At 55.8% G+C, this 26,317-nt stretch overlaps 2 protein-coding genes across 4 annotated transcripts in view; one reads left to right on the forward strand and one right to left on the reverse strand.

Annotated features, from left to right (window-relative positions):
• Positions 1-15,356, forward strand: part of Crmp1 (collapsin response mediator protein 1) — a 57,373-nt gene extending 42,017 nt beyond the window's left edge. Inside the window, exons 9-14 of the mRNA XM_005408820.2 lie at positions 587-743; positions 3,151-3,292; positions 3,743-3,913; positions 11,907-12,086; positions 13,617-13,782; positions 14,334-15,356. Of these exons, the coding sequence (XP_005408877.1) occupies positions 587-743; positions 3,151-3,292; positions 3,743-3,913; positions 11,907-12,086; positions 13,617-13,782; positions 14,334-14,425 (908 nt within the window). The 3' untranslated portion in view covers positions 14,426-15,356. The remainder of the gene's footprint in view (positions 1-586; positions 744-3,150; positions 3,293-3,742; positions 3,914-11,906; positions 12,087-13,616; positions 13,783-14,333) is intronic.
• A 5,655-nt stretch (positions 15,357-21,011) lies between these two features.
• Positions 21,012-26,317, reverse strand: part of Evc (Ellis van Creveld protein) — a 51,295-nt gene continuing 45,989 nt past the window's right edge. The window contains exons 16-21 of one of the 3 annotated variants that reach the window (XM_013506840.1): positions 25,882-26,023; positions 24,586-24,688; positions 24,142-24,268; positions 23,063-23,138; positions 22,808-22,904; positions 21,012-22,372 (exon numbers count right to left, since the gene is read on the reverse strand). In XM_013506840.1, the coding sequence (XP_013362294.1) occupies positions 22,291-22,372; positions 22,808-22,904; positions 23,063-23,138; positions 24,142-24,268; positions 24,586-24,688; positions 25,882-26,023 (627 nt within the window). In that variant the 3' untranslated portion in view covers positions 21,012-22,290. Of the gene's footprint in view, positions 22,445-22,807; positions 22,905-23,062; positions 23,139-24,141; positions 24,269-24,585; positions 24,689-25,881; positions 26,027-26,317 lie in introns of all 3 variants that reach the window. The other 2 variants (XM_013506839.1, XM_013506841.1) reach the window with 2 other exon arrangements.

The following is a 26,317-nucleotide window of genomic DNA, read 5'->3' on the forward strand; positions in this document are numbered from 1 at the left end:
CTCTTGGAGGGGTGCGGCAGCAGTTGGGGGTTAAGCACGTAGGTTCTTCTGCACAGCACAGTGGCCATTACCCCGTAGATGGACTTTTACTTAAATCAGAGTTAACCGAGTGTGAAGTTAGTTTCTTGGTGGCGCTGCTCCCTGTCACGTGCTTGTGAGCAGAGCTGGGCTGCTGAAGGCCACGGCTGCTCTGGCAGCACAGCAGGGGCTGGGAAGACCCACGGGGCTGCGGGCCACGTGTGTGAGGCGTTGGTACCCACTGGGGGCCCTGGGGCCGCTACTGCCTGGTGCAGGCGAAGCTAGGACCGGGCTCGGTTTGCAAATCTGTGGACGAAGGCAGTGCTCATAATGTGCCGACGCTGCGGTTATCACTGCGACCTCAGGGTTCCCAGAGGCTCGGCTGCGGTGGCCGCCGGGTGCTCCCCAGGGTGCTGGGGACGTGCAGAGCTGGGTGCTCACAGCCAAGGTCACGGTGCTGCCCGTGAGGGACGGCTGGCTGCTCAGCCTCCGCGCCCCTCTTTCTGTGCCTGTGACTGCTCCGCGTCGCTCTGTGTGTGACCCGCTTGTTTGTGTCCGCCCTCCCCAGGGCCCCTTGTTTTTGGCGAGCCCATTGCTGCCAGCCTGGGCACAGATGGCACCCACTACTGGAGCAAGAACTGGGCCAAGGCGGCAGCGTTTGTGACGTCCCCACCCCTGAGCCCGGACCCCACCACACCTGACTACTTGACTTCGCTGCTGGCCTGGTGAGAGTCACAGGGGTGTGGAGCTGGGGCGGGGGCCGGGGCCCGGGGGATGCGGGTGCAGCATGCACGGCTGGGCCCACGAGCTGGGCTACACATGTCGGGGAGGAGGCTGGGGCTCTGGACTCTAGCAGGACTGCACTCCGTGCAGGGAGGCTGAGGCAGGAGGATTGCAAGTTCAAGCTCAGCGTGCACAATTTAGTACTTTAAGACTGTCTCATCAGAAGAAATAAAAAAGGAAACGGAATATAGCTCAGTGCAGAGGCCCTGGGTTTAGTGCCCAGTGCTGTAAAACAAACAAACAGACAAGAGAAGGCTGGTCACTTGGGAGTCAAGGAGGGGCCGCTGTTGCTTGCTGAGCTGCTGGGGTGTGAGTGTGCAGGAGAAGCGCTGCCCCTCCCGCCCTGCGCCTCCTGCGAGCTGGTGTGAGGGGACCGCTGGCCGTGGCAAGGCCATGTGGGGTGGCTGAGCGGGAGGGCGGGGAAGGCTTCCTGGAGGAGGTGGACCGGGGCCCTCTGGGATACGCAGTTTTCCTGCATGTGAGCACAGGCCAGGGCAGGAGGAGCCAGGTGTGTCCCCAGGTGCCATCCTGGCCCTGGATGTGCAGAAACCTTGACTCCCTGCAAACCCGAGGGTTTACTCAGCGTCTGCTGCCGAGGCCCGGTGGGGGGCTCAGGGCCCTGGTCCGGGGCTGGACCACATTCCTGGAGCTGCCCCGGCTCCAGCCGCCTTCAGCCTTGCCCCCCACAGCCTTTCTGTATCCTTGTGCTCCCCCGCGTCACAGCCTGGTCCCCCAGCTCCCAGACAGGCTCAGGCCTGGAGTGGGCCCAGCTGCCCTGTGAGGAGGCCTCCAGCGACTTCTGTCACGGTGACGTCCGGGAGGCTTGCATGATGGGGGGTTCATCCCCACTGGCTTCACCTGTCCCAGTCCCCTCACCTGGCCCCCTTTACCTGGTTCCCTCACCACGCCCACTGGGCTCCTGCTAACCCTAAACCCCAGGGCCTTTGCACTCACCGCTGCCCTGCCTGCACTCTGAGTTCCCCGGATGCTGTGCCCTTGGCTGCCTGCCAGTCTTTGCTGCCAGGTCCATGCACAGGTGGCTTTTGCTGACCACCTGGTCTGGAACGCCTGACCCAGCGCTCCCGGCCGGGCCAACCCAGCGCTTCCTGGTCCTCTGTTCTGTCTCCACCCCAGCACTTGTTCTCAGCCAGTGGTAACATCCCCTCACTTCTGTCCATCATCTGAAGTCCCCAGCCCTCTCATGAGCGCCCACTAGGAGTGTGGACCTCGTCTTTCTCCTTTACGAGCCGCCTCCCCGTTGCCTTACGTCACACCGGAAGTATACATGGCTTGTGGCTGGACGCATGCCTGCGTGTGGCTTCTGGGCGTGTCCCCATGACCTCAGTGTCCTGTGTATGTCCTGGGCTCTGCAGGGAGCACGGCTTCAGCCTGCACTTACAGGGCTGCGGCCACTGTCAGCTCCCCTCCTGAGAGTGCCGGGGGACAAACGGCAAACCTGGGAACTTGGGTCACTTTACTGTCGCCATGGAACAGTGCTTTGCCCTGTGAGCCCAGGACAAAAGCAGCAGCTGCCCTTAGCTGGCAGCTCAGGTTAGGAAGACAGATGTCAGCACGTGTGGCTGTGACACACAGGAGCATGAGGCAGAGCGTAAATGGGATGTCCCTGACTTCTGAGATACACGGGTGTGTGCAGGGCTTTGGTCTTACTCACTGATGGATTTACCCACTTGTTCATTGAATTATTGGCTATCATAAAGCTTTTTTGTTTTCTAAAAATGAGGTGAACCAGGTGTGGTGTCCCAGGTCTGTAACCCCAGCACTCTGGTAGGCTGAGGCAGGAGGAGTGCAAGTTTGAGTCTTGCCTGGGCAATTTAGCAAGACCCATTCTCAAAATAAAAAATAAAAAAAGGAGGGACTGGGAATTGAACTCAGCATTTTTGTGCTGAGCTACATCCTGAGCAACAAAAAAATTGAGATAAAATTTGCAGCGTGAAATGTATTATCCAAACTGGGGGTGGTATTGTGTACCAGCAATCCCGGCATGCTAGGAGGCTGAGGCAGGAAGATGGCAAATTTGAGCCTACCCTGGGCAGTTTAGCAGCTTACTGAGTCCCTATCTGAAAATAAAAGTAAAAAATAAGTTTAAAAAGTTTAGGTGTTCAGTTCAGTGCAAAGACCTTGGATTCAAACATCAGTATTGAAAAAACAAAACAAGGGAAAAATAGAAAAAAATTAAATTTAAAACCAAAAATAAAACCATTCCACACCTACCGTCTCGCCCAAGCCTCCGGGGGTTTGGGGTTGCACATCCTGCTCTGATACCTGAGATCGGGGTTTGACCTTCAAAGTGGGCTCAGGGCTGAACCGAATCTTGTCTTTTGTCACCAGTGGGGACCTGCAGGTGACAGGCAGCGGCCACTGTCCCTACAGCACTGCCCAGAAGGCGGTGGGCAAGGACAACTTCACCCTGATCCCCGAGGGCGTCAACGGCATAGAGGAGCGGATGACCGTGGTGTGGGACAAGGCGGTGGTAAGGTCCCGCCGCTCCCTGTGGGCAGCCTAGGTCCTCCTGCTTCTGTCTCAGGGGCTGTGTGCCTCAGGAGGAGTGCAGGGTCCTTGCACTCCCAGGTGTCGCCATTGTCCTTGTGTGCAGAGGGTGAGAATGTTTCGCACCTGTGTGCCTGGAGTTGGGGTGGGGGCATCCCTGAGCTGAGAGAATCCCGCTGTGACAGAGTGCCCGGCGGCTCCGTGGTCCCTAACCTCAGCCTGGAGATTTTTATTTACTGTGACACTGACAGGCTGTCACGTGGCCCTTGCGCAGCTGTCCCCAGACCTCCGCAGGCCATGACATCCCTGATGGGTGCCCTAGCGGGTGGCGCCTTTCCAGCTGTGGCAGAGGGCGCCGCTCCCCCTGCGGGACCCCGCTGCTGGGCTCAGGTCTGTGCCCGAACCCCTTCTCACGGACACCACTTGCCTTTAGGCTACGGGCAAGATGGACGAGAACCAGTTTGTGGCTGTTACCAGCACCAATGCAGCCAAGATCTTCAACCTGTACCCGAGGAAAGGGCGGATTGCTGTGGGCTCCGACGCTGACGTGGTCATCTGGGACCCTGACAAGGTGAAGACCATCACCGCCAAGAGCCACAAGTCGGTGAGTGCTGGCACGGCCGGGCCCCGCCAGTGTGGACGGAGGGTTCTTCCTCTGCAGTCCTCTCAGAAGCTTCCGTTAAAAGTGGCTGAGGAACTTTCCGGATCTGCTGTCCAGGGTGACAGCTGGAGAGATCCAGAGGGGGGCGTGAAGCAGCCTCACCTCGCCGCTGCTAGGATCTTTGCTTCTATGAGTATGTGTCTGCAGGATGTGGCTATCACATTTCTTGTGGACAGCCGGGACATGCATGTAACACATCTTAACCTTCTTGTGCTGAGGATTGATATGTTTTGAAGTTTTGCATGACATTCTTGTAGGCCCCCTAGAAATCCAAGGACCAAGAATGTGTTTGAAGAGAGTACATTTCTTTATAGCCTGTGGTTATGGGTATCCCAAATATGGACCAATTAGCTGAAAGGTTAACTCTTTTTTTTTTTTTTTTTGGTTTTTGGTTTTTCTCTGGTACCAGGAACCGAACTCATGACCTTGCGCTTGCAAGGCAGGTGCTTTTGCCGCTGAGCTAAATCCCCAGCCCCAAAGGTTAACTCTTTTTATGTCTCCTTCTCCTCTTGCCCCCTCCCTCCATGTCTTGATCCCTTTCCCGTTAGCAAAAGATCCATCTCCCTGTTTCCTGTTATCCATCTTTTCTTTCATTCTTTTATTTGTACTCCGGGTTTCTCACATAAGAGGAATTACACAATGTCAGCTCATGTGTCTGGTTTATTTTTCTTGACATTATGGTCTCAAGGCCCATCTGTCCTCCTACAAATGACTCAAGTTCATCCTTCTATGGGGCAGAGTAGGGCCCCACTGTGTCTGTTGATCTGTTTTTCTGTTGATGGGCATACAGGTCACTTCTAAGATTAAGCACTTCTAAGTTGTGCTGCTATAAACACGAGCATGTGTGGATCACTATAACACAATGTCTTTAACACTTTCAGGAAGATACCCAGAAGGGTGGTAGTTGAGTGGAATGGAGTTTCTAGTTCTAGTTGTCTGGAGACTCTATGTACTGAGTTCCACAGTGGTTGTTGCTAGGATCTTGTGCGTATCCTCACACATGCATTCTCACCTCACAGCTCATGACGACACAAGCTGCTGGCTCAGGGGAGGGAAGCATTAGGGCCAAAACTCTTTCTCCAGTGGCACCTTCGAGCTTGAAGACGTCTGATCTCGTCATCAGAAACCTCTGCCTTGCTAGTGTGACCTCTGCCTCCAGGCAGAGGGGCGGGGTGCTGCCTTAGTCACCTTTCCATCACTGGGACACAGTACCCCACACCCACAACTTGAGGAAGGACAGGTGGAGTTTGATTCCTGTTTCATTCCATAGTTGGCAAGATGCAGGGCACAGGGGCCTGGCGGAGGAGAGCTGCTCACAGCATGGGTGACAGGAAGCTGAGAGAAGGGAGGAGCCTGGAGGTAGACAAACCCCTCCAGGCCCCGCCCCTGGGACCGCCTCTTCCCACAGGCCCTGCCTCTTAACGGCAGTCAGCTATGAGCCCCTTATCCATCACCTTCCAAAGCCCTGACTATGAGCAATGAGGTCATCTAGAGGTTCTTGGGGTTTATCTAGATAGAAACCATGACAGGTGCACTGCTCTGTATTCTGCAGGCACCCAGACCTGTGACTGGGTTACCTCTCCTTTGTGTCTCACTTGCCGTTGATTTCTGCCCATCCAGTGAGTCTACAGAGGGTACAGAGATGGCATAAGACACCTGAGGGCTTCCTGTAGTGCCCCCTCTGTGGGGACAGGAGGCCGCTGTCTATTCCCTGCTCCCTGGAGTCTGTTAAAGGGCCCAGGCTGGAAGCGGGGCATGCACAGTGTGTGGTCTCATTGTGAAAGTGCACAGTACCCCCGACTCCTGTAGTGGGGAGGGGTGCAACTGCATGGATGGGGCCAGGGCACCAGGAACAGGGAGTCTCATGAGGAAACACTCGCCTTGGCTCATGAGCATGGCCCGAGGCCCCGCTTGGCTCCAAGAAACTTCACGGGGCTGTAGGGGTCTTGGTAGTGGTGCATGGTCCATGGCCAGGGCCATTTGAATGTACACAGCACTTCCTGGTGACACCTCCGGCCTTCTGCACCCTACATCTCTGGGAGATGCGGTCTGGTTCTAGTCTAGAGAGGAGCCCACAGGTCCAAGTCAGCTTCCCCAGGGCACAGGCAAGCACCCAAAGGGCAGCAGCTGAGCTGGGCACACAGGGCCGTGTTCTCATACTATTCCAATGCGTGGTCAGGGTTCAGGCCAGGCTCGTGCAACTCCAGCTGTTGCTGGGATCCGTACCATTTGGTGGACACTCCTGCTCAGCACCCTACATGCCTGGGTCCTCTCTCCGAATCCTCACATCTCATGGAATCCTTGCTCTAATTCAGCTGCCTGGTTATTAATCCGTGACAGGATGGACGCAGAGAGAAGAGGTGTGTTGGTCTCCCTCAGCTGCTCTAATGAAGTGGCATGAACTGGGAAGTCTGAACAATAGCAGTGTCCTCTGTCGTGGTTCTGAGGTCACAGATCCAGACTCAAGGAGGTGGCTGAAGCACGTCCCTCCAGAGGTTCTGTGTGGGACCTGGTCCCCGTGCTTTCCTTGGCTTGTGCTGTCACCACAGTCCTCCTTGTTCCTGAGCTTCTAGATGTGTCACTCCTGCATCTGTCTCTGTCCCCACAGGGCTTCTCCTTGTGCCTGTCATCTTCTTATAAAACCTGCAGTCACTGGATTCAGAGCCACTCTGCTCCAGGGAGGCCTCTCCTAAAGAGTCATATCTGCAGTGACCCTGTTTCCAAAGAAGGTCACCCCACAGTTTGACCCATATCTCTGTCGCACACCTATGGAAGCCACCCGGGAGGTCTCTGTTTTCCAGTCAGGCCAACTCGGGGAAGTGGCCTCTCCCTCTGTGTGCCAGACCAGGTCTGAATTTTTTCCATATGGAAAAGGACAGTTCAGGAGCCCATGGGACAGTTGGCCAGAGGATTTCATCTGTCCCACTCTTTCTCCCCAGGCAGGGGCACTCACACACTGCTGGGGAGTAATGATTTCCAGAACATGGAGGGAGAAATGCAGGACCAAAGGCTTGTCTTACAGAGGTGCGATCAAAAAATACAGTGCATGTTTAAATCTGAGATATTCTATTACAGTAAAATACACACTGCCATGAATCTGCCTCAGAATACTTCCCCTTGCTCTGCACACACTTATCCCATGGTCCTGGCCACTTTCTGCAGCAGCTCTGGAAGTCCTCTTTCTTGAGGGTCTTTAGTTGTGTGCTCATGTCTATCTGGATGTCCTGAATCGATTTAAAACATTTACCCTTCATGGCCATTTTGACTTTGAGAAAGAGCTGGAAGTCACACAGTGCCAGACCCAGTGAGTAAGGTGGATGAGGGCGCAGTGTTCTTTTTACAAGCCTGCCTTTCTGCGGGATGGCGCAGGGCAGCAGTGCCCACCCCATCAAGACCCTCAGGGAAGAGGACTCCAGAACTGCTTCAGACAGCAGCATGAACGGTGGGATGGGTGTGTTTGTAGTAGGGGGAGGACTTTGAGGGGGCTTCATGGCTCTGTGTCTCTTGTGGAAATAATATTTTCAATTTAAATACACACTGTATTTTTTGATCAGCCATTGTATTTAAGTTAAAAATTTCTTTATGATAGTTGAACAGTGATTATTGTTTAAACTCTTCTGTAACAAGGTCAGAGCTTCTTTCATACCACAGTTGATAACTTGGTTGTTTCCCAGTGCTACATAAGCTGGTTTTTTAACTTTTAAAACTGGGATATAACTCACATGCTGGCCATTCAGTCATTGAAACTGAAGTGATTTTGGTGTGTTCTGAAAGTTGTACAATCACTAATTCCCCCATGTTTTCACTGCCCCCCTAAGAAACCCTGCCCTCCTTAGCAGTTGTCCCCCAACCCTCCCAGCCCCTGGCAGCATCTGACCTACTTTCTTTCCTTTTTTTTTTTTTTGTTTTTGTTTTTCTTCCGGTACCAGGAATCGAACTCACGATGTTGCGCTTGCCAGGCAGGTGCTGTGCCACTGAGCTAAATCCCCAGCTCGCCACCCCCCCTTTTTTTTTTTGAGGGAAAGACTTTATTTTTAAATATAGCAACCTTCAGAAAATTACATCAAACAGGGTACAGCCAAATTAATTTTTATAAAGTGAACATTTTTGCAGCCTCCACCGTCCTGGCCAAGGAGAATCTGGTTATGAAATCTTGACTTTTATGGTAATTACATTTTTATTTTATAATTTTATCATCTAATTATAAATACCTAAACTCATGACTCTTTTGTTTAACTGTTTTGATAATTTGTCCATTCTCTGTCTCTGTCCCTGTTTCTGTCTGTCTCTGTCTCTCCCTCCCTTATTTTTTATTTCTTAGGTTTATTGGTACATTTTAAATCTGCATAATGATCACTTTCATCATAGGGCCTTTGTCCTTGTGCATGACTTACCTCAGTTGTTCTTCTTTTCCCCCATTCTCTTATCCTCCCTTCAGTCCCTCTTCCCCTCCTCATTTACAAAAGCTGTTTCCATTTCTCCTTCTTTTCTTTCCTTTTTCCCCCTTCCTTTCTCCCTCCCTCTCCCTATTTTCCCTTCCCGGTTGAGCATTTTTGTCCTATTTTATAACATCTCATATACATTCTGGTCCTTATGTACACTTTCGGTTTCTCACACCAGAGAAACGATGTGGTATTTATTCATGTGTGTCCAATTTATGTCACTTAAGAGTATGGGCTCAAGGTGCATCCATTTACCTATCAGTGTCCCAAGTTTATCCTTATTATGGCTGAGTAGGAGGTACTCCGCTGTATTAAAAAAAAAACACATCTCGATCTGTTCATCAGTTGATAGGCATTTGGGCTGTTTCTAAGATTCAGCTATGACAAACTGTGCCATTGTAAACACGGTTGTGCATATATCACTGTGGTATGATGTGTGAAGCTTTTAATTCTTTCAGGAAGATACTAAGAAGGGGAATACCTGGGTCACATGAAACCTCTAGTTTTAGTTTTTTGAGGCATCTCCGCACTGATTTCCACAGTGGTTGCACCAGTCTACACTCCCACCAGCAGTGGAGAAGGGTTCCTTTTCCCCCACAGCCCTGCCAGTTTTGTCGTTTGATTTCTTAATAAGAACCATTCTTTCTAGAATAAGGTGGAATCTCAGCATTTTAAAAATTTGCTGAGATTTTCAAATGACCAGTGATGCTGAACCTTTGTTCATGTATTTATTTGCTGTTTGTGTTTCTTTATCTGCGAAGCTTGTATTCATCTCAGATGCCCGTTTTTGGGTTGGGTCTTTAAATTTGGGGTCTGATTTTTTTTTTAGTCCTTTATATACTCTAGATATTAGTCCTTTGTGTAAGGAACAGCTGGCAAAAGTTTTTTTCCCACTCAGTGGGTTGTTTCTTCATTCTGTTGATTTTTTTTTTTTATTGTGCAAAACCTTTTTAATAAGCTGAGATCCTATTTATTGATATTTGCCTTGTGATCAGTGTTTTGTTCATAAAATCTTTGCCTACACCTATGTCAAGAGTTCTACTAGCTTATCTTCCAGCAGATTTAGTGTTTCTTTTGATATTTAGATCTTTGATCCATTTTGATTTTAGTTTAGTGCATGATGAGAGACATGGGTCGAATTTTTGTCTTTGGCATGGGGAAATCTAGCTTTACTAGCATTTTTTTTTTTTTTTTTGACATGGGTCTTACTATGCAGTTCAGCCTGGGTTTGAGCTCACTTTGTAGCTCAGGCTGCCAGGCTGGCCTCGAAGTCACAATGATCCTCCTGCCTCAGCCTCCCGAGTGCTGGGATTACAGGCATGGGCCACCACGCCCAGCTACGAGCACCATTTATTAAAGAGGCTATCTTTCTTCCAGTGAGGGTGTTTGGCCCCTTTGCTGAAGATCAGGAGGCTGAGTGTGTTTGGAGTTATTTCTGCATCTTCTATTCTGTTCCGTTGATCTATGGATTTGCTGACCCTGGGTGTTTCCTATAATTGGACTCTTACGTATGTGACCTTTTATGGCTGGTTGTTTTTCCTTTAGCGTAATGTTTTAGCCCATCACCCGGGCTGTGGCAGGGATTGGCCTTTCATTCCTATCTGGCTGAACTGTTTCCACTGCATGGCTGTTCTGCTTTCTGCTCCTGCAACCATCGCTGATGGGCAACTTTAAAGGACAGAGAAGAATCCATCACAGCGATCACCCGCGGGAGGGAACCAGGCATTGGGTTTGCACATGGACTAGGCAAGAGTGTTTGATCTCATTCTACCTTTAAGAGAGGAAGTCATTAAGCTGTAAAATTCTGTGCAGTTGTGAAACACAGAGCGTGACATTTACGAGTGCTATAACCCCAGCCTCCTGAGAGCCCCCAGTTTAGAAATGCAGTGTGGTCTACGGCTGTACCACCCCGAAGGCGCCTGATCTCCTCAGAAATGCAGCGTGTCGGTGCCCCCTCGGTACAGAGCCGCAGGAGCTGGGTGGGTGTGTGGAAAGCCGGGGCTCACTTTCAGCGGTGAGCACGTGACCGGCTCTGCACCTCCTCCAGCAGGCGTGGTCCACACAGTACCAAGGCAGAGTTGCACAGTACTGCGTGGCAGGACCACTCGGGGCTCAGGAAGGACCTGATTAGCAGGTGCTCGGAATGCAGAGCCCTGTGAGCCTGGTTTCTGGGGCCGCTGCCGCCATTGCAGAGTGGGGTGCGGTGTTAGCAGCTGTTTACAGATGTAGTTTGCCCAAAAACCCAATGTACACACCTAAAACTGCCAAAAACTATAAGAGAATCTCTCGGCTGAGTATAAATCAGTACAGTGAGTCAATAGCATTTCTTTTAATTAAAGACCACCTTGGAAAATGGAATGGAAACCAAGCTTCTATTTCTTTTATTTCTTTTGTTTTTTTTCTGGTACCGGGAACCAAACTCACGACCTTGTGCTTGCCAGGCAGGCGCTGTGCCGCTAAGCTAAATTCTCAGCCCCCAAGCTTCTATTTCTAACAGCAATAAAAACTCAACACTTAGGTAAATGCAAGGACTTTAACACTGAAAAGACTTATAGGGAATGCATCACTCCTTTCTAATGTAATCTATACATTTGAAGTCATCTGAGAGTCAACAGATTGTGATTTTTTAACTGGAAAAACAGTTCTTGATGGCAAATGTGGGAATAATTGAAAGATTTCTGAACAAAGAGGAAAGCAGTAAAGAGGAAGCATGAGTCGTCCAAGTTACTGAGACGGATTACAAAGCCACAGTAAACCCAGCTGTTTGGTGTGGGCCAGCGGAGCAGAGAGCCAATTAGGCCAACTACGTGTCAGATGTGGGCTACCTTCAAGGAGGGAGCTACAATTAGGAGAATAGAGCTATCAACCAGTCGCTTTAGAGCACCTGGTCAGGATCGACCTCTCCCTTACTCTATCATAGGAAGATCCAAAAGGGATCAAAGAGTAAGTACAGAAGCAAGAAGAAAGTCAACCTGTTAAGAATGATAACTTTAAAGGGGAGCAAGGCACAACACTTAGAAGTCATGAGCAGAGGTTGGGCTGTTGGGCTATTGGCTACAAAGTAACCTCTGGTTATTTTACCCAGGAATGTCCATTATAGTCAAAGCTGCCATACTGCTTGTCACCACTGACATTCTTAATGCCCCAGAACAATACTAATTTGATTCCATAGAACCACCAGCAACCTAAGTGCTTGGCAGGGGGTGTTGGTTATGCACATTGTGTTTTTTTTTTCCCCCCCGGCACCGGGAACCGAACTCATGAACTCACACTTGCTGGGCAGGCTCTGTGCTACTGAGCTAACTCCCCAGCCCTGGTTATGCACATTGTAGACTGAGAAACACTACACAGCCCCGAAGAGGATGCTTTAGGACAGGGATAATGACCTTGGGAAACCCTGATGTGCAAAATCACCCGCATGAGTGACACAGTTCATGCAGAGGGAAACCTCGGGAGTCACAGGCGAGTGACGCTTTCTTGTGCTTGGGTGGCAGGCGGTAGAGTACAACATCTTTGAGGGCATGGAGTGCCACGGCTCCCCGATGGTGGTCATCAGCCAGGGCAAGATCGTCTTCGAAGATGGCAACATCAACGTCAGCAAGGGCATGGGTCGCTTCATTCCTCGGAAGCCCTTCCCTGAGCACCTCTACCAGCGCGTCAAAATCCGCAACAAGGTTTGTGGATGGCGCGTCAGAGCCACGGCCTGTGTCCGGGCATCAGGGTCTGTCCTGTGCAGTGTGACAAGCGTCACGGCCATGTGTGCCCCCTTTCTACATCTGGCCGGTGGCTCCAGCTCAGCCCTGGCCTAGGAGGCCCAGAGGAGACACCAAACGGGCTCTGTCCCATCTGCTGCAGCTCTGAGGTGGGGACGTCCTCCCATCCCCATGCCAACCAGCTTCCCACTGGGCCAGCCCGTGTTGTGTGCCAGAAAGACCAGCTGTGTGTGTGCGTGTGTGTTGTGCAGGATCTGTGTGTGTGAGGATCTGTGGTGCTCATGTGTGCCATTCCCAATGCAGACAGGAAGGTCCAGGCACCTTGCCCCGACCCCAGCCCCCACTGCTGTCTTCTGCCTGTCTATGTCCCCCACCGGGGTGGCGCAGGTCAGAGACGCCATATCACACAGACGCTGCGCGTCAGGAGGGAGATGTGTAGAGAAGAGCCCGAGGGTGGGAGGGGGTGGGAAACCCCTCCAAGTCGGTCACCAACGAGGTCTGGATGAGAGTGGCGTCTGGAAGAACAGATGCCTGCCCTCAGCCAGGTCCTCCGGTGTGGGAGGAAGGCCCCTGCATCCCCTCCCATGGCTGGGGGCAGGGGAGAGGCCGGGCCAGGTGGGGCAGAGCCTACACTGCACCTGGCTCTGGCTGCCCAGGGCGGGGTGCGGCCCTGGGGTGTTGGCCCAGAAGGCGGGAGGAAGGGAGCTGGTAGCGAGAGGCCCGGCCAGGGAGCAGGAGGGACTGAGCCTGTGCCTGCCTGCTGTAGAGGGGAGAGGGACAGTCAGGGCTGGGGTCAGGACACGGTCACCTGCTGGCACCGGCCCCCGTGGGCCCCAAACAGGCACCTGGACGCTGTTCTCAGAGGCCTGGCGCAGGCCTGTGGCTCCGTCTGAGGCAGCTGGCCCCGAATGCATCTCCCAGCTTGCAGCAGCTCCGGGTGGCCGGCTGCTGCCCTGCAGAGCAGTTCTCATCCGCGCACCCCGCCCTGCTCGCTGTCCACCGGCTCTCCGCCTCCCCTCCCTTTCCTACCCTCTTTCTGGAGTCATCGCCCCGTCCAACTGTGCCCGGACCCTGGCGCACCGAGCTCTGCTGGGGCCTGGAGGAGGACCAGCCTCAGGGGCTGCGGTGGGACTCTGCCGGGGAGGGTGGGAAGAGCCGTGGCTTCTGGTAGGAGGATTTGGGGTCCTCTTGCGTGGAGCTGTGTGTGTCTAAGCACGTCTGTACACTTATGAGTGTATCAGTGTGTGTGCATGTGTGTACACGTGCATGTGTCCGTGTGTGCACGTGTGGCTCGTGTTAGCACGTGTGTGTGTGGAGTGTGAGGTGCGTGTGTGAAGTGTGGGGTGCGCGTGAATGGGACGGGACTGTGTGCTCATTGCAGTGTGTGTCGGTGACTTCTCCCCTGCATCCCCTCCCTCCCCCCGCTGTGTGAGTGTGCAGAAGGCACACAGATGCACACCCCGGCTCAGCCACCTGTCCACCCCTCTGCAGGTCTCCGGACTGCACGGGGTCTCCCGGGGCATGTACGACGGTCCTGTGTACGAGGTGCCCGCCACGCCCAAATATGCAACCCCCGCCCCTTCCGCCAAGTCCTCGCCTTCCAAGCACCAGCCTCCGCCCATCCGGAACCTGCACCAGTCCAACTTCAGCCTGTCAGGTGGGCGCCCGCGGGGGTCCCTGGGGCCACGTGCGGACTCTGGCCTTGGTGTGGGACAGCTTTAGGCACACGTGGGGACATGTGTGCCCTGCCCCTATGAGGCGTGAGCCTCAGTCTTTCGTGGTCTGCAAAGCGCCCTTACCATCTTTGATTGCAACACCCCCACAACCGCCCTGTGTGCACAGTGGGGTGATGCTATTTTTTAAGAGGAAGCTGAGGGCCCCCCCCCCAAATTGCGTCAAAATGCCAGGCTGCGGTGCTGAACCCATGTGCCTGAACAAAACCCCGTGTTTATGTGGCTCTGAGGTTATGTCAAGGCCCAGGGGCTGCACACTGGAGGCGCTCAGGGAGGGTTTGCTGACCCGTCTCCAGAATGTTACCTTCTGGGGTGACCCAGGAACTGAGGGGACAGAGAACAGAGCAGTGGGCTCGGACGGCCGTGTGCTGAGCTGAGCCACAGTGTGGGCGGCGCCGTGTGCGCGAAGCCAGCCGGTGTCCCCTGTCCCCGCGTGCGTCTCACCCAGCCCTGACTGTCTCTCTGTCTCCCCCAGGTGCTCAGATAGACGACAACAACCCCAGGCGCACCGGCCACCGCATCGTGGCGCCCCCTGGTGGCCGCTCCAACATCACCAGCCTCGGTTGACCGCAGAGGAGCAGATGGGATAGAGCGAAGGATTCTGGGAACACAGTCTGTCCCTCTTCCCGTCCCTGTCTTCGAAACCCACAGTTTTAGTTGGTACCGATGGGGGGAACTGAATGGTGTCCTTTCTCTTTTGGTTTAGGAAGAAGTGGTACTAGTGTGGTGTGTTTGCTTGGAAACCCTTGCCCACCGCTGTGAGCTCAGGCCGAGTCTGCCTCGGAGCGTGGCTTCCATTCCCCTCCCTCGTGAGCCGCAGGTTTTAGCATCGTCTTGTACTGTCCCCCACTGTGGCTCCATGACCCTGTGAGTGGCGGTTCCTTTGCACCCGTAGTGACCTAGGATAGTTTGATGCATGTTCTAAGCTCTGTGTGCGAGTCTGTGAGTGCGGCCACGGCCGCGAGGACGGCCGTAGACACCACGCGGAGGCTCAAGCCCGCGGGGCCGATGCCCAGACTCAGACCCGAAGCTGTTTCCTGGATGCCCCCGCCCTGATCTGCCCCAGACAGAAACCGCCCCCCCATCCCACCGGGATCTGTGAATTCTCAGAAAGGCAGAGGACCCCTTCCACTTGGTCTCGAAGAAGCACCACCCCCGTCCTGTGTCTGACTCCTGTCTCTGTGACGCCCCGCCTCGCCGCGATGTCTTTCCGCTCTGTGTGTCCGTCCAGCCAGCTCTGGGCTTCTGGCCGGGCCAGGTTCACGGGGGACGCCCATCCCTATTCAGGCTGAGGACGGTGGGGTGACAGCTGCCCCAGGGTGCCCTGCCCTGTCCCCTCTGAGGAGGTGGACGGGACAGTCAGATTTTTAACGTTTTGTACAGTTTTCCTTTGTAATCACCCCCATTTTTACTTAAGAACGACTTGTTGTGGCCCTTATTTCTGAATTCAAAGCTTGTGAAAAAAAAATAAAGAAAATGAACTGCCCGCTGACCCGGCTGGGGCTTTGCCTTGTCTCTTGTTATTCTTTAGCAGTGTGCAGTAGTTTGCAGTACACATGGTAAGAAACGCGTCCCTTGTGGGGAACCGGTGCAGGTTCATCGCGCATCTCGGTCCCTTCCCTCCCACCTCCCACCTGCCACCACCCTGCATTTCCCATCGCCACAGGGTTGAGCTCTGCCTGTCTTTATTCCGATCGTGAAATTATTTATTCTTTGGGTCTCTCGGACAGGAGAAACCCTGTAACATTTAACCTGCGTCTCCTTCGTTTTACTTAGCATTATGGTTTCAAGGTGAATCCATTTTCCTACAAGTGACTCAAACCTAAAGCCCAGGGACTTCACACTGAGCTATGTCCCCAGCCCTTATTTTGTTTTTTATTTTGACATGTCTAGGCTAGGCTCAAACTTGGAATCCTCCCGAGTCAGCCTCCCAAAGTGCTGGGATTACAGGCCTTATGGCCATGGCTGGGACAGACTGGGGTTTTCCCTTGGGATGGCTTAAATGCTCTGCAGTTCCCAGCCCTGTGATAAACCAGCAGTGGGGGTCGCATCCCCAGGACTCAGCTGCGGAGCCCGAGGAGGGAGGGAGGAGAACCAGCTGACTTTGAAAGGCTGAGCCCCTGGGCTAAAGCCCATGGAAGAAAAGCCGGAACGGGTGTAGGTCGTGGTGTAGTCCCTCCTCCTCAGCCTTTCCTTAACTCCTCTTGGCTGTGTCATCCACCTGCACCTGGAAACTGACTTAGGCTGATTTCTTCACTCAACTCCCATGAGCCATACCTGTGAGGTGTGATGGGAAATACGGTGAATGTTTATTGTTTTCAGTAAAAGACACATTGCTCCCCGTAATGTTCCCTTTCATTTGAAACAGACTTACCCCACGGTCCTTGCCTCTTTCTGCAGCAGTTCTAGCGTCCTCTTTCCTGGGTGTCATTAGCTGTGCTGTCCTGGCTGCCTCAATGGCCTGACTCTACTCAAAACATTTGCCTTTCACAGTTATTTTTACTTTGGGAGAGAGCCAGACGTCATGTGGTGCAGATCCAGGGAAGAGGGTAGATGAGGACATGGCATCATGTTTTCTGAGCCTGACTTTCTGTTGGATGGCCCTTGGGAGCAGCATATACCATATTTTTTTATCATACCTTGTAAAGATACGATGGAGGACTTCCAGAACTACTACAGAAAGAGGCAAGAACAATGGGATAAGTGTGTTTAAATCCTGGGGGAGAGATAGAGGGGGACTCATGGCAATGTGTCTCTTACTGTAATAAGTTTTTAACATTAAGCATTCAGTGTATATTTTGATCACGCTTCACGCACTCTGAGAAGCAGCAAGTTGGGCAGAGGTGCACGTGCTCCAGGTTGAGCAGTGGTGAAGACGAGGAGGAAGACACAGGCTGACGGCTGCTTGTGTTTGCTGTAAGCCAGAGTCTCTGTGTGGGGATATTATCATTCCTGTGCAGGAGTCTGTTTTTCTTTCCTATAATGAACTGAGGAAGGCCACTTCATAAAGAAAAGAGATGTACTTGGCTCAAGGTTCTAGAGGTGCAGTCCATGAGGTGTCCCTGGTGATGGCTGGCCTGGCAGTCCCCAGGTGGCCAGGGCTGGGAAGCGCGTGTTATACATGGGTGTTTCCCCTGGTCTCTGTCCACTTATAAAGCCATCAGGACTGGTCATGGGCCCCACCCTGATGACCTCATCTGGTCCTGATCACCCCCAAAGGCTCCACCTCTAAACATCATGGTTGGTCCAGTTCCCATCTCCCCACGGGGCCACTCAAACCACAGCCCCGGTTGTACAGACGAGGACACTGAGTCACACAACCTGGCCAAGAGCTCATCTAAGATCATGCAGTGAAAGGCTCAGAACTGGGATTTGAGCCTGGGACTCAGAGAGTTTGGAGCAAGGCCCATAGTCACCAGGCTCTGCTGTTGTAGGAGGGGTGCGAGGGATGGTTTAGCTGCCTCCTCAGGCCCCTCAGCCTGTTAAGACCCCAAGGTGCATTGAGGTCAAAGATTCATTATTGCCTTGGGTCCGCTGGAGATTTCTTGAAACAAGGCTGGGAGCTGAGGCAGGAGGGTGGGCAGGAAGAACAGCCGGTTGTGACGTTTGGGGGGCATTTGAACCATTAAAGGGCGACCCAGGAAATGTCCAGAGAGGCAAGCCAGTAGCAGGTGACCCTTTCCTGCGGGATTGCGCCTCCTTACCCCTGTGAGGCGGAAGTGGTCCTAACATCCATCTCCTAGGACAGCTGATGAGTTAGGCAGCTGCGGCCCAGCCGGGGACACCAGGAACCAAGGCCAGAAGCTCCGTAGGACACAGCTGCAGGGGACGGCAGCCTGGTGGGACAGAGCAGTCTTGCAGCTGAGCTGCAATAACTCCACCTTTTTCTTGACAGTACTGGGGATGGAGCCTGGGCCCTTCACCCTGAGCTACATCCCCCTTCCTTTTTAATTCTTTATTTTTAAGACAAGGTCTCACTAGGTCACTAAGTGGCCCAGGCACATGATTTTGTTCCATCTCCTGAGATTGTGGGAAGTGCGGGAGAGATTTTGAGAAAGCTTCAGGGAAGGCGGTTTCTTCTCTCCTCCACCCCTGCCACCTCAGCCCCTGGCCCAGAGCCCCCTCGCCCTGGCTCCAGGCTCAGCCTGTGGGTGTCTTGCTAGGATTTCTTCCTGAATTTTTAGTTTCCTCCCGTAGGACTCGGCCATCTTGCGGTGACCTTGGTGCACCGTGAAAGGTGAGGCTGGAGGTTCGGCGGACTCTCGTGGCAGCTGATGGACCCACACCTTAGATGGATGGGAAAGACCACTCCTCTCCCCGAGGCATTTGCAGTGAGGCCTTGGCTGTCGACAAGGTGAGCACACTGCGCGGCCTTCGGCTGACAGCAGCCCACAGCGCTAAGCAGCTGTGGTGCCCCACCAGCCCCCGTGGGGTGCAGAGCCCTTCAGGGCAGTGTCTGTTACCTCCGAGGGGTGAGTATTCTCACCAGAGCCGGCTTCCGGCCACGCACACGGAGCCAGCCAGCTGCGAACACACGAAGCATCCAGACCGGCTCTTGCTGCGGCTGGGGTTTGCCTGTGTGGAGGAGCGCGGTCGCTCTGCCCAGAAACGCCCACGCAGTGCTCTCCATCACTCCGGTCCCGGCGGAAGGACTACGTGCATTACAGCGGCGTTTCCTGACGTTTCTCTCCAATCAACTGATTCGAAGGGCAAAAGAGCAAGAAGAGAGGATTCCAAGCCCAAGAGGCCCCTAGCAAATCGCAGCTTCTCTTTTCTACAAAGCAGACCTCCAGAAGCCCTGCCTGAAAGGACAGGGGCCAGCTGGCTTCACAGAGAAGGCGCTCGCTTGCTGGTGGCCCGTTCCAGGATGTGGGGGTCCAGGGATCACTTGGGGACCTGCTGGGAGAGCCATCAAAACCTGAGCCGGACTCTTGGTTCTTCCAGGCTGAGGGTTTCAACCTCACCCTGCTGGGCAGCACTGCAGGTCACTGGGTCCTGGTGACGCGGGGGTTACCTACTGGTCGCGGGTGAGAGCCCCTCAGATGGGTCAGGGGCTCTGGACACCCTACCTTCACGTCCAGAGCATCATAACCTCCGTAGCTCCCGCTTCACAGCAAACTGGACACCCACTTGCAACCCCACTCGTCCATCGCCGTGATAACTCACATCCCCGTAAGAACGGGGGGCGGAGCCACAATGGGCGCCCGCCCTTCGCTGCATCTGTGACTCCGCCTCGGGGCCACTCGCCGGGACACTGCTGAACATGCTGTGTCCCGCACACAGCTGCGTGCTTTTTGATCCGGGCAATTCTGTTACCGGGTCCAGGCCCAGGAAGCGGCTCCGAGCGCGAGGCGGCCCTCCCTTCCTTCCCGGCGTTTCCTGCCGCGGTCCCGGGGTTGAAGTCCCAGCGTGCAGGTGGGAGGCCAGCGCGGGCCAGGGTCTAGCAGCGCAGGGCAAATTCCCCTGGGCTAAGGAGGAGGCGCTTAGAAGCGGGCTGTGCAGTAGGCTGGGCAGGAGGGGGAGCGTTTGTGCCCCGCCTTGTGGTCCTTGAAGGAGCGCATTCACACCGTCTCATCTCAGGGGGCGGCTGACCCTGGTGCTGCAGAGGTGGCGGGGTTTGCACTTGCCGCAGTCCTGCTACCACAGCAGGCATCTGCACACAGGCGCCACCTGCTCAGACGCCTAGTGCAGAGGACCCATGTGACAATCTCCACCCAAACGGTCCTGAGAATTTTGCACAATTCAGCTTTTCAGACTCCGCAGATGGCGGCAGTGCTACAGAGAGCCACCAGAGGGCACTGTTGGCCAACGCTGGAAACGCCACCTGGAACTTGAACTAGAGGTTTTAAGGATGCGGTCGGACTTGCTCACACCGGAGAGTGACTGCTGCTCCGCAAGGAGCGGCTCTTTCCGGCTAGCAGAGGCTAATTCAGGTTCTGGGAACTGAAACCTACAAGTAGTTCGGAAAATCTCCGCGATGGGCTCCTCCAGTCACGGACTTAAGCCTCGCTGTCCGGTATGTTCAGGATATACCTGGGAGCATGGAAATATCCCAGCCTGGCCTCCGCTGGACCCGTGACTGACGCCCCCGCGGACTCCGGGAGGTGCCGGGACACTGCTGGGGGTCACAGCTGGGGTCTCTGTTGCAGGTGGGGGTGCTGTCCTCACTGGACTAAACACGGAAGGAGCGGCTCTCAGAATACGCAGATTTAACTTCACGTAAGATCCAGGTAAAACTCTTGAAGTCACAGGTGTGGCCAGGGACTTTCTGCACAGAACCCCAGCTGCACAAGAAACAACGTCGAGCCAGCAAGTGGGGTCCATGAAAATAAGAAGCTTCTCACAGCAAGGGAAACCACCAACAGAGTGAAGAGACAGACCCAGAATGGGAAAATGTTTGCCAGCTGTCCCTCAGACAGAGGACTCATACCTAGAATACATAAAGAAGCCAAATCACTAACACCCCCCCAAAATAAAGGACCCAACCCAAACTGGGCAGCTGAAATGCGTAGACACTTCCTAGAAGAAGTACAAATGGAGAACACGTGAAAAATGCCATCACTGGCTATTAGAGAAACGCAAGTTGAAACAACACCAAGATTCCATCTCACCTCAGAAAAAACGGCCAGCACCAAGAAATCAAATAATAAATGCTGGCGAGGCGGCACTGCCAGTGGGAGTGTAAGTATCTTCCCAGAGGAGTTAGAGGCGTCACATTACAGCGATCCATGCACGCCCGTGTTCATGGCGGCACAATGCACAACAGCTACACCTTGGAAACACCCTGTATGTCCATCCACAGACAAATGGACAAGAAAAGGTGGTATCTGTACGCAACGGAGTACTACTCTGCTATAAAGAAGGAAACATTTGAGTCATTCGTAGGAAAGCAGATGCACCTCGAGACCATGATGTTCAGTGAAATAAATCAGACACAGAAGCTTAAGTTTCTCCCGTGTGAGAGATGCAGAGTACGAATAAAGAGCAAAATACAAGGCGGAAGACAGGAAATGGAGGAGGACCTACTGCCGTGAGGCGGACGGAGGGAGGGCAGAGGGAAGGGCTGAAACAGATTCGGATGCGCGTGCGCATGTCCCGAATCCCCACGCGGGAAGCAGTCATATGCCGCGAACATGAGGTGATGAGGCAGTTCTGAAGCTACCTGCGTTTATTCGGGAGTGAGCAGGGGTGTGTGGGGAGGATCACAGGCGGACCCAGGGGGGCCAGGCTTGGGGCGGCCTCGCAGGGGAAAGGACAGCACCCTGTGTGCTGATTTAAAGCGAAGTCCCTCTGTCACCGGGGCGCGGGGACACTGTCACCACGGAGGCGTCCTCACGGAAGCTCCCTCTGAGCAGCTTTGTGCCCCCAGAGCTGCAGCCAGGGTCCCCACATCGGGCATCACAGCACCAATGCCCCACGACCTCTGGGCTCCGCTTCCACTGGGTCTGACGTGAGTGCCCCGTCTGCACAAGCTGCCTTCATGCCCCAAGCAAGAAGTCCTCTCGCCAGTGTCCACGCTGCCAGGCTGTGGGGCCCGGATGTCACTGAAGGGGCCCTTTCCTGTCTGGGATGTGGCCCGGGGCATGGTTGGGCCTCCCAGGTGGGGGCGCAAGTGTGGCTGGCCTGGGCACCATTAGGTGTCCTCGCCACCTGCGGGGTGACAGAGGGACCCTTCTCCACAGGGGACAAGGACTCCGCGACTCCACCAGAGCCGGACGGCTGGACATGGCCTCTGTCCATGTCCTCGAGGACCCCAAAGAGGAGCCCTGCTGCAGGGGACAAGAATCTGGGGCTCCGTAGCCCCAGGGGAGCAGGACGGGCCTTCGGCCCAGGATCCCAGGGTGTAGGCCGGAGTTGTTAATACTGGGACTCAGACACCTGCTGGGTGCCCAGGTCTCAGCGCTGGCTGAGTAAAGCACAGAAAGCACCACGCCAGGCCTTGCTCCTAATGGGGAGACCGGGTGGCCCATGGCCAGGGCGCAGGGTGGGGAGCGGGCAGAGTCGGGGATGGAGGTGGCAGGGACGGTGGCCTCGGATCCAGGAGGTGCCAGGGAGGCCAAGACCCCACAGGGTGGTCGACAGAGGGCGCTGCGCTGGGACAGGGCCGGGACAGGACCGCAGCTCGGACAGGCAGGTTCCACAGCAGGGTGCGGCGGGGACAGAGGCCAGGGACAGAAGGGGGACCCTCTGGAGAAAGGGGGCGACCAGGAGGGAGCACGCCAGGTCCCACAGACAGGAGAAGCAGGGCTCAAACCCTTCCCAGCAGCAGCTCCCGAATGTTCCCGCCCTGGGACCGTTGTCCCATTCACACTTTCCAGGGCACCTTCACATCCGTGCCCAGTCCCCTCACCACGGGCCTCCTGCGGTCAGGCCACTTGGCGCGTGGCTGGGCGGGGACATGCTGTGTGCCTCAGGTCCGACCTCATCTGGAGCTACAGATTGCTTCTTTTCTTTAGCATCTTCCTAGAGCTGTCACCATCGCCTGCATCGCCTTCTTGCTGACTCAGCCTTTTGCTGTTTAAAATGGGGGATGGGAGAGGCAGCTGGGGAGACCCCCACAGCCGTTCTGTCTGAACTCAGACACCCCTGGTGGGACAGAGAGGAGCAGCAGTGACTGGTGGCCAAGGGACCTTCGCGAGATTGCCAGCAGATAAATCCTGGCCTCCCTCTGGGGGGAGCGGGGAGCTTCAGAGGCCAGGAAACAAGGACCTCATGCAGGTGCTAGGGCTCAGCCACCCGCGCAACCCGGTGGTATCTTAGCAGCAGGGTGTGGGGGGATCCCCCTCCCCCAGCCGGATGGGCTGAAAACCAGGCACCTCCTGGCCGCACCTCAGCTTGGTCACCGTGCACAAACGCCTTCAAAGAACTGGCCACCTTCCTGCCCTTCCTGCTCGCTCAGGGAGGTGCGGCTCAGGGAGTGCCCAGGTGACAAGCGGGGACCGCTGGTACCTGGGCGATCCAGAGGCAGAGTGGTCATCATTGGGCAACCCCGGGTCCCCTCTCTCCTGGGGCGGGGGCTTCTTCCTTTTGGTCCTCAGTGACTTCTCTGCAGAAGACAGGCATTGAAGGCGCGGCTGTGTGACTCCGGACGGCAGTACCGCCCCACCTCACCCCGCACAGCCAAGTGCTCGTGGACCTTCTGTGACCAGAGCCCGGACCTCCCCGTCCACCGGGCACGTGACTCACCCGGCTGCCGGAGCTTACCAGAGATCGGCTTGTGGTCCGCAAGGGGCACTCGGGTCAGCGCCGCCAGCTCAGTGACGAAGGTCTGCTGGGCCTCCTGCCAGGCAAACAGAGAGCGTCAGCTGGCCGCCCCTCCACAGTGCCTTCCAGCGGGGCAGAGCCTGACCGCGTGTGGGGAGGGAACGGTCCCCGGTGTGGAAGAGGATTCTTCCCAGAGAGGGTGGACAGCGCAGCGGGGGCTGCATCTGCTCCTGCCTGCCTCTGCCCAAGCGTGGACAGGGCCCGGGCTGCGGTGGAGCAGGGTCTCACTGCTTCCCCCCGCACCAGGATGCAAGCGGACAGACCCAGGGTCCACAGGGTGCGAGCTGTGTGCCCCGGGCCCGTCGGCTCACTTCGGAGGGCCTCGGTTTCCCCGTTGCTGGGGTAACAGTAGCAAGGGCCCCTCCGTGTGGAGGGCAGGTAGTCGGGGTCAGCGACTGTCTGTGATGGAGCCCGGTAAACAGCTGTTCACCACGTTCTTGTCGTGGTCACTGTGACTGAGGCCACCCCGTCCGGGTGACATGGAAAGGCCCAGTCTCTGTCACACGCTTCCTTCTGGAGGACCTTTATGGTGGGGACTCGACATTGCAGCCGCGTCTCATAGTCTCTCGTGATTTTCTTTCTTGTCTTGTTCAAACTCAGGCCCTCGCGCTTGCCAGGCAGGCACTGTGCCGCTGAGCTATATCCCTGGGCCCCACTCGCTCACGAATGGGACTTTCTATCCCAAGAGCTGAGCTTCCTGTGGGACCACATAAAGTGCCACCTCTGTCGCCGCCAGCAGGCCCGAAGGTGCAAGTGGTGGCGGTCAGCACAGCGGGACACGTCCATCCCCACCGCCTCAGCTGGGCTGGATGAGCAGCTGCCACCACAGGCCGGGCTGCAGCCCCGACACCCGCTGCGGCCCCGCAGATGGGACTGAGCAGGTCACAGAGGCCACAGGAAGACGGGCGCGCAGAGGCCGGGGGTTGGCAGCAGGGTCTCGGGGTCCCTCCCAGTGGCTCCTGCAGGCTCTGCTGCTTCTGCTCCTCTTTACACCGCAACCGGTCCCCGACGTGGCCTACCTGCAGCTGGGCCTCCAGCTGGGCCTCCAGCTGGTCCAGGGCCCCAGCCTTCTGCCTCTGTGCGTCCAGGCGGAGCCGCTGGTGCACCGTGAACTGGGCCCAGAGCCTCCTCTGCTGGGACAGCAGCCTGGCCAAAGGACAGAGGTGGTCAGCACCGCCCAAGCCCCGGGTCACTCTGTGTCCTCTCCCCACGTCAGAAGGGCCCGGCTGAGCTCAGGAACTGTGACCCTCAGATGTACCTGAGCCCCTGGAGCCCTCAGAGGAGCCAGCGCCACCCGAGTAGCCCTGTGTTTGCCCCAGGCGCTGTGCACGGGGCGGAGTGGACAGGCCCCTGGGAGGAGCAGATGCAGGCAAGGTCGCCTGCCCAAATGCAGGGGAGAAGCACAGGACAGGGTGGGGCAGAGAGCCCTGCGGGGACCCCCACAGCTTGCAGTGAGGCCTCACCTCTGGGGGACTTCCTGGGGAGCACTGCCTGCTGCCTGGCTCCCGGACGAGGGCTCACCGAGTTCTTGCTTTTTCTGTAGCTTGTAGCTGTCGACCCTCTCACCTGGACAGGTCATCAAAGACAGGACAGTCCGCGGTGGGCTTGGCACATGGCCTCTGTCTAGCACCCCAGGGGAACAGCTGTTCCCAGAATGGAGTGCACCTGCCATAGGAAGGGCACAGGGTGCCAACTGCCATGGCTCCAGCCACGGGCCAGGGCTCTGGAGGAAGAAGCAACGGAGGCAGCTGGCACACAAGGGGCCTCACAGCAGCGTGGCAGCCATAGCTCAGGGAGGAGGTCGCTCCAGCTGGGGCTGGGCTGAAACTAACCAACCCCCTCCATGCCAGAGCTCTTTCTTGTTTTATAGGCTCAGCTGCTCAGAAAACGTATGGCTTTTGCAGCACTACCCAGGACAGGCTGGGTGCACACCCATCGGCCAGACTGACCATTGTCATCGCGCCCCCTCTATGCCCAGCTGTCCTGCTGCGGATGCAGGCTGAAGACCACCTGCCCCTGCTAAGGCTCCGAGGAATATCCCAGGCCCAGTCACCAGTTCTGGGGACACCGGTGGAGGGAGCCACACTTCCTGGCTCTGAGGTGCCCAGCTGGTGCTGCTGGAGCCAGGACTCACGGAGCTCCCTGGCTGGGCTGAGCTGGGGGCAGGAATTCTCTGCCCTCAGGTGGGGAGGATGGAGGAGAAGGAAGAGGAAGCGCCAGCGGGCCAGGTTTCATGGGATCCCCAGGGCCAGGGAGGCAGGTGGCAGCTGGGAGAAGCAGCAGCCACACAGGGCTCGCTGGACCCCTCCTGCCCCCCTTATAGGGAGGGGTCAGCACCAGTTCTTGGGCTGCAAGGGAAGCCCCAGGGACTCTGGCCAGTCCTGAAGCTCCCGTGCAGGGAGGGAGGTGTGAACAGTGGGCTTCAAGCTGGCTTCTGTGTGCCCTTACCTGCGTGTCACTCCTGGGACAGGGGACACCAAACATCCCATCACCCAGGGGCCCTTATGGCAGCCCATGGGAGGTGATTCTCAGGGTCTGGGAAACCTCGCGGGGCCACTGGCCTATTCTCCTAGGGCTGCCTGCAGTGATTTTATCTCTTTGGCCACCAGGAAGCTCAGAGACTGCATCAATCACCCCCGGGGAGACCTTGGCCTCACCTGACTCACCCCATGTCCTGTCCTTGTCCTCGCACTGCACTTAAATAAACCCTATCGCACTATGCGGCGCTCAGTGCCCCTGCAGCCCTGGCTGGGACGCACCGTGCAGTGTCTCGAGCTGTTGCAGGGTCCGCTCCGTGTGGTCCTGCGCTGCCCTCCTGAGCCGCTGGTAGTGCGCCTGCGCCAGGCGGCTTACACTGGCACGGGTCACGTAGACGCTGTCCGCCGCAGTCTCCACCAGAGTCCGCTGAGGAGAAGGGTCAGAAAGACAGCCAGAAGGTCACAGGCCAACTTGGTGCCTCCTCCCCTGCCCAGGGGCCCCTCTTCTGAACACTACCGGCCTGGACCGGGTCGAGGGCGGTGGGGTTTTGGCGATATGACCCGGCGGGGGCCAGTAAGGTGCAACGTTAGGGAGAGTGCTGGGAGCCTCTGCCTCTAACGTTAGCCCAAAGACTTGATGGGGTGTAAGACTATGCCACTGCCCTTTTCCTGTGCAGCATGCAGATCTGGTATGTGGAGAGACAGTAGCCATTTTGAG

Source organism: Chinchilla lanigera, unplaced genomic scaffold, assembly GCF_000276665.1.
Source record: "Chinchilla lanigera isolate Chin_1 unplaced genomic scaffold, ChiLan1.0 scaffold00113, whole genome shotgun sequence".
In the NCBI taxonomy this organism is placed as follows: Eukaryota; Metazoa; Chordata; class Mammalia; order Rodentia; family Chinchillidae; genus Chinchilla; species Chinchilla lanigera.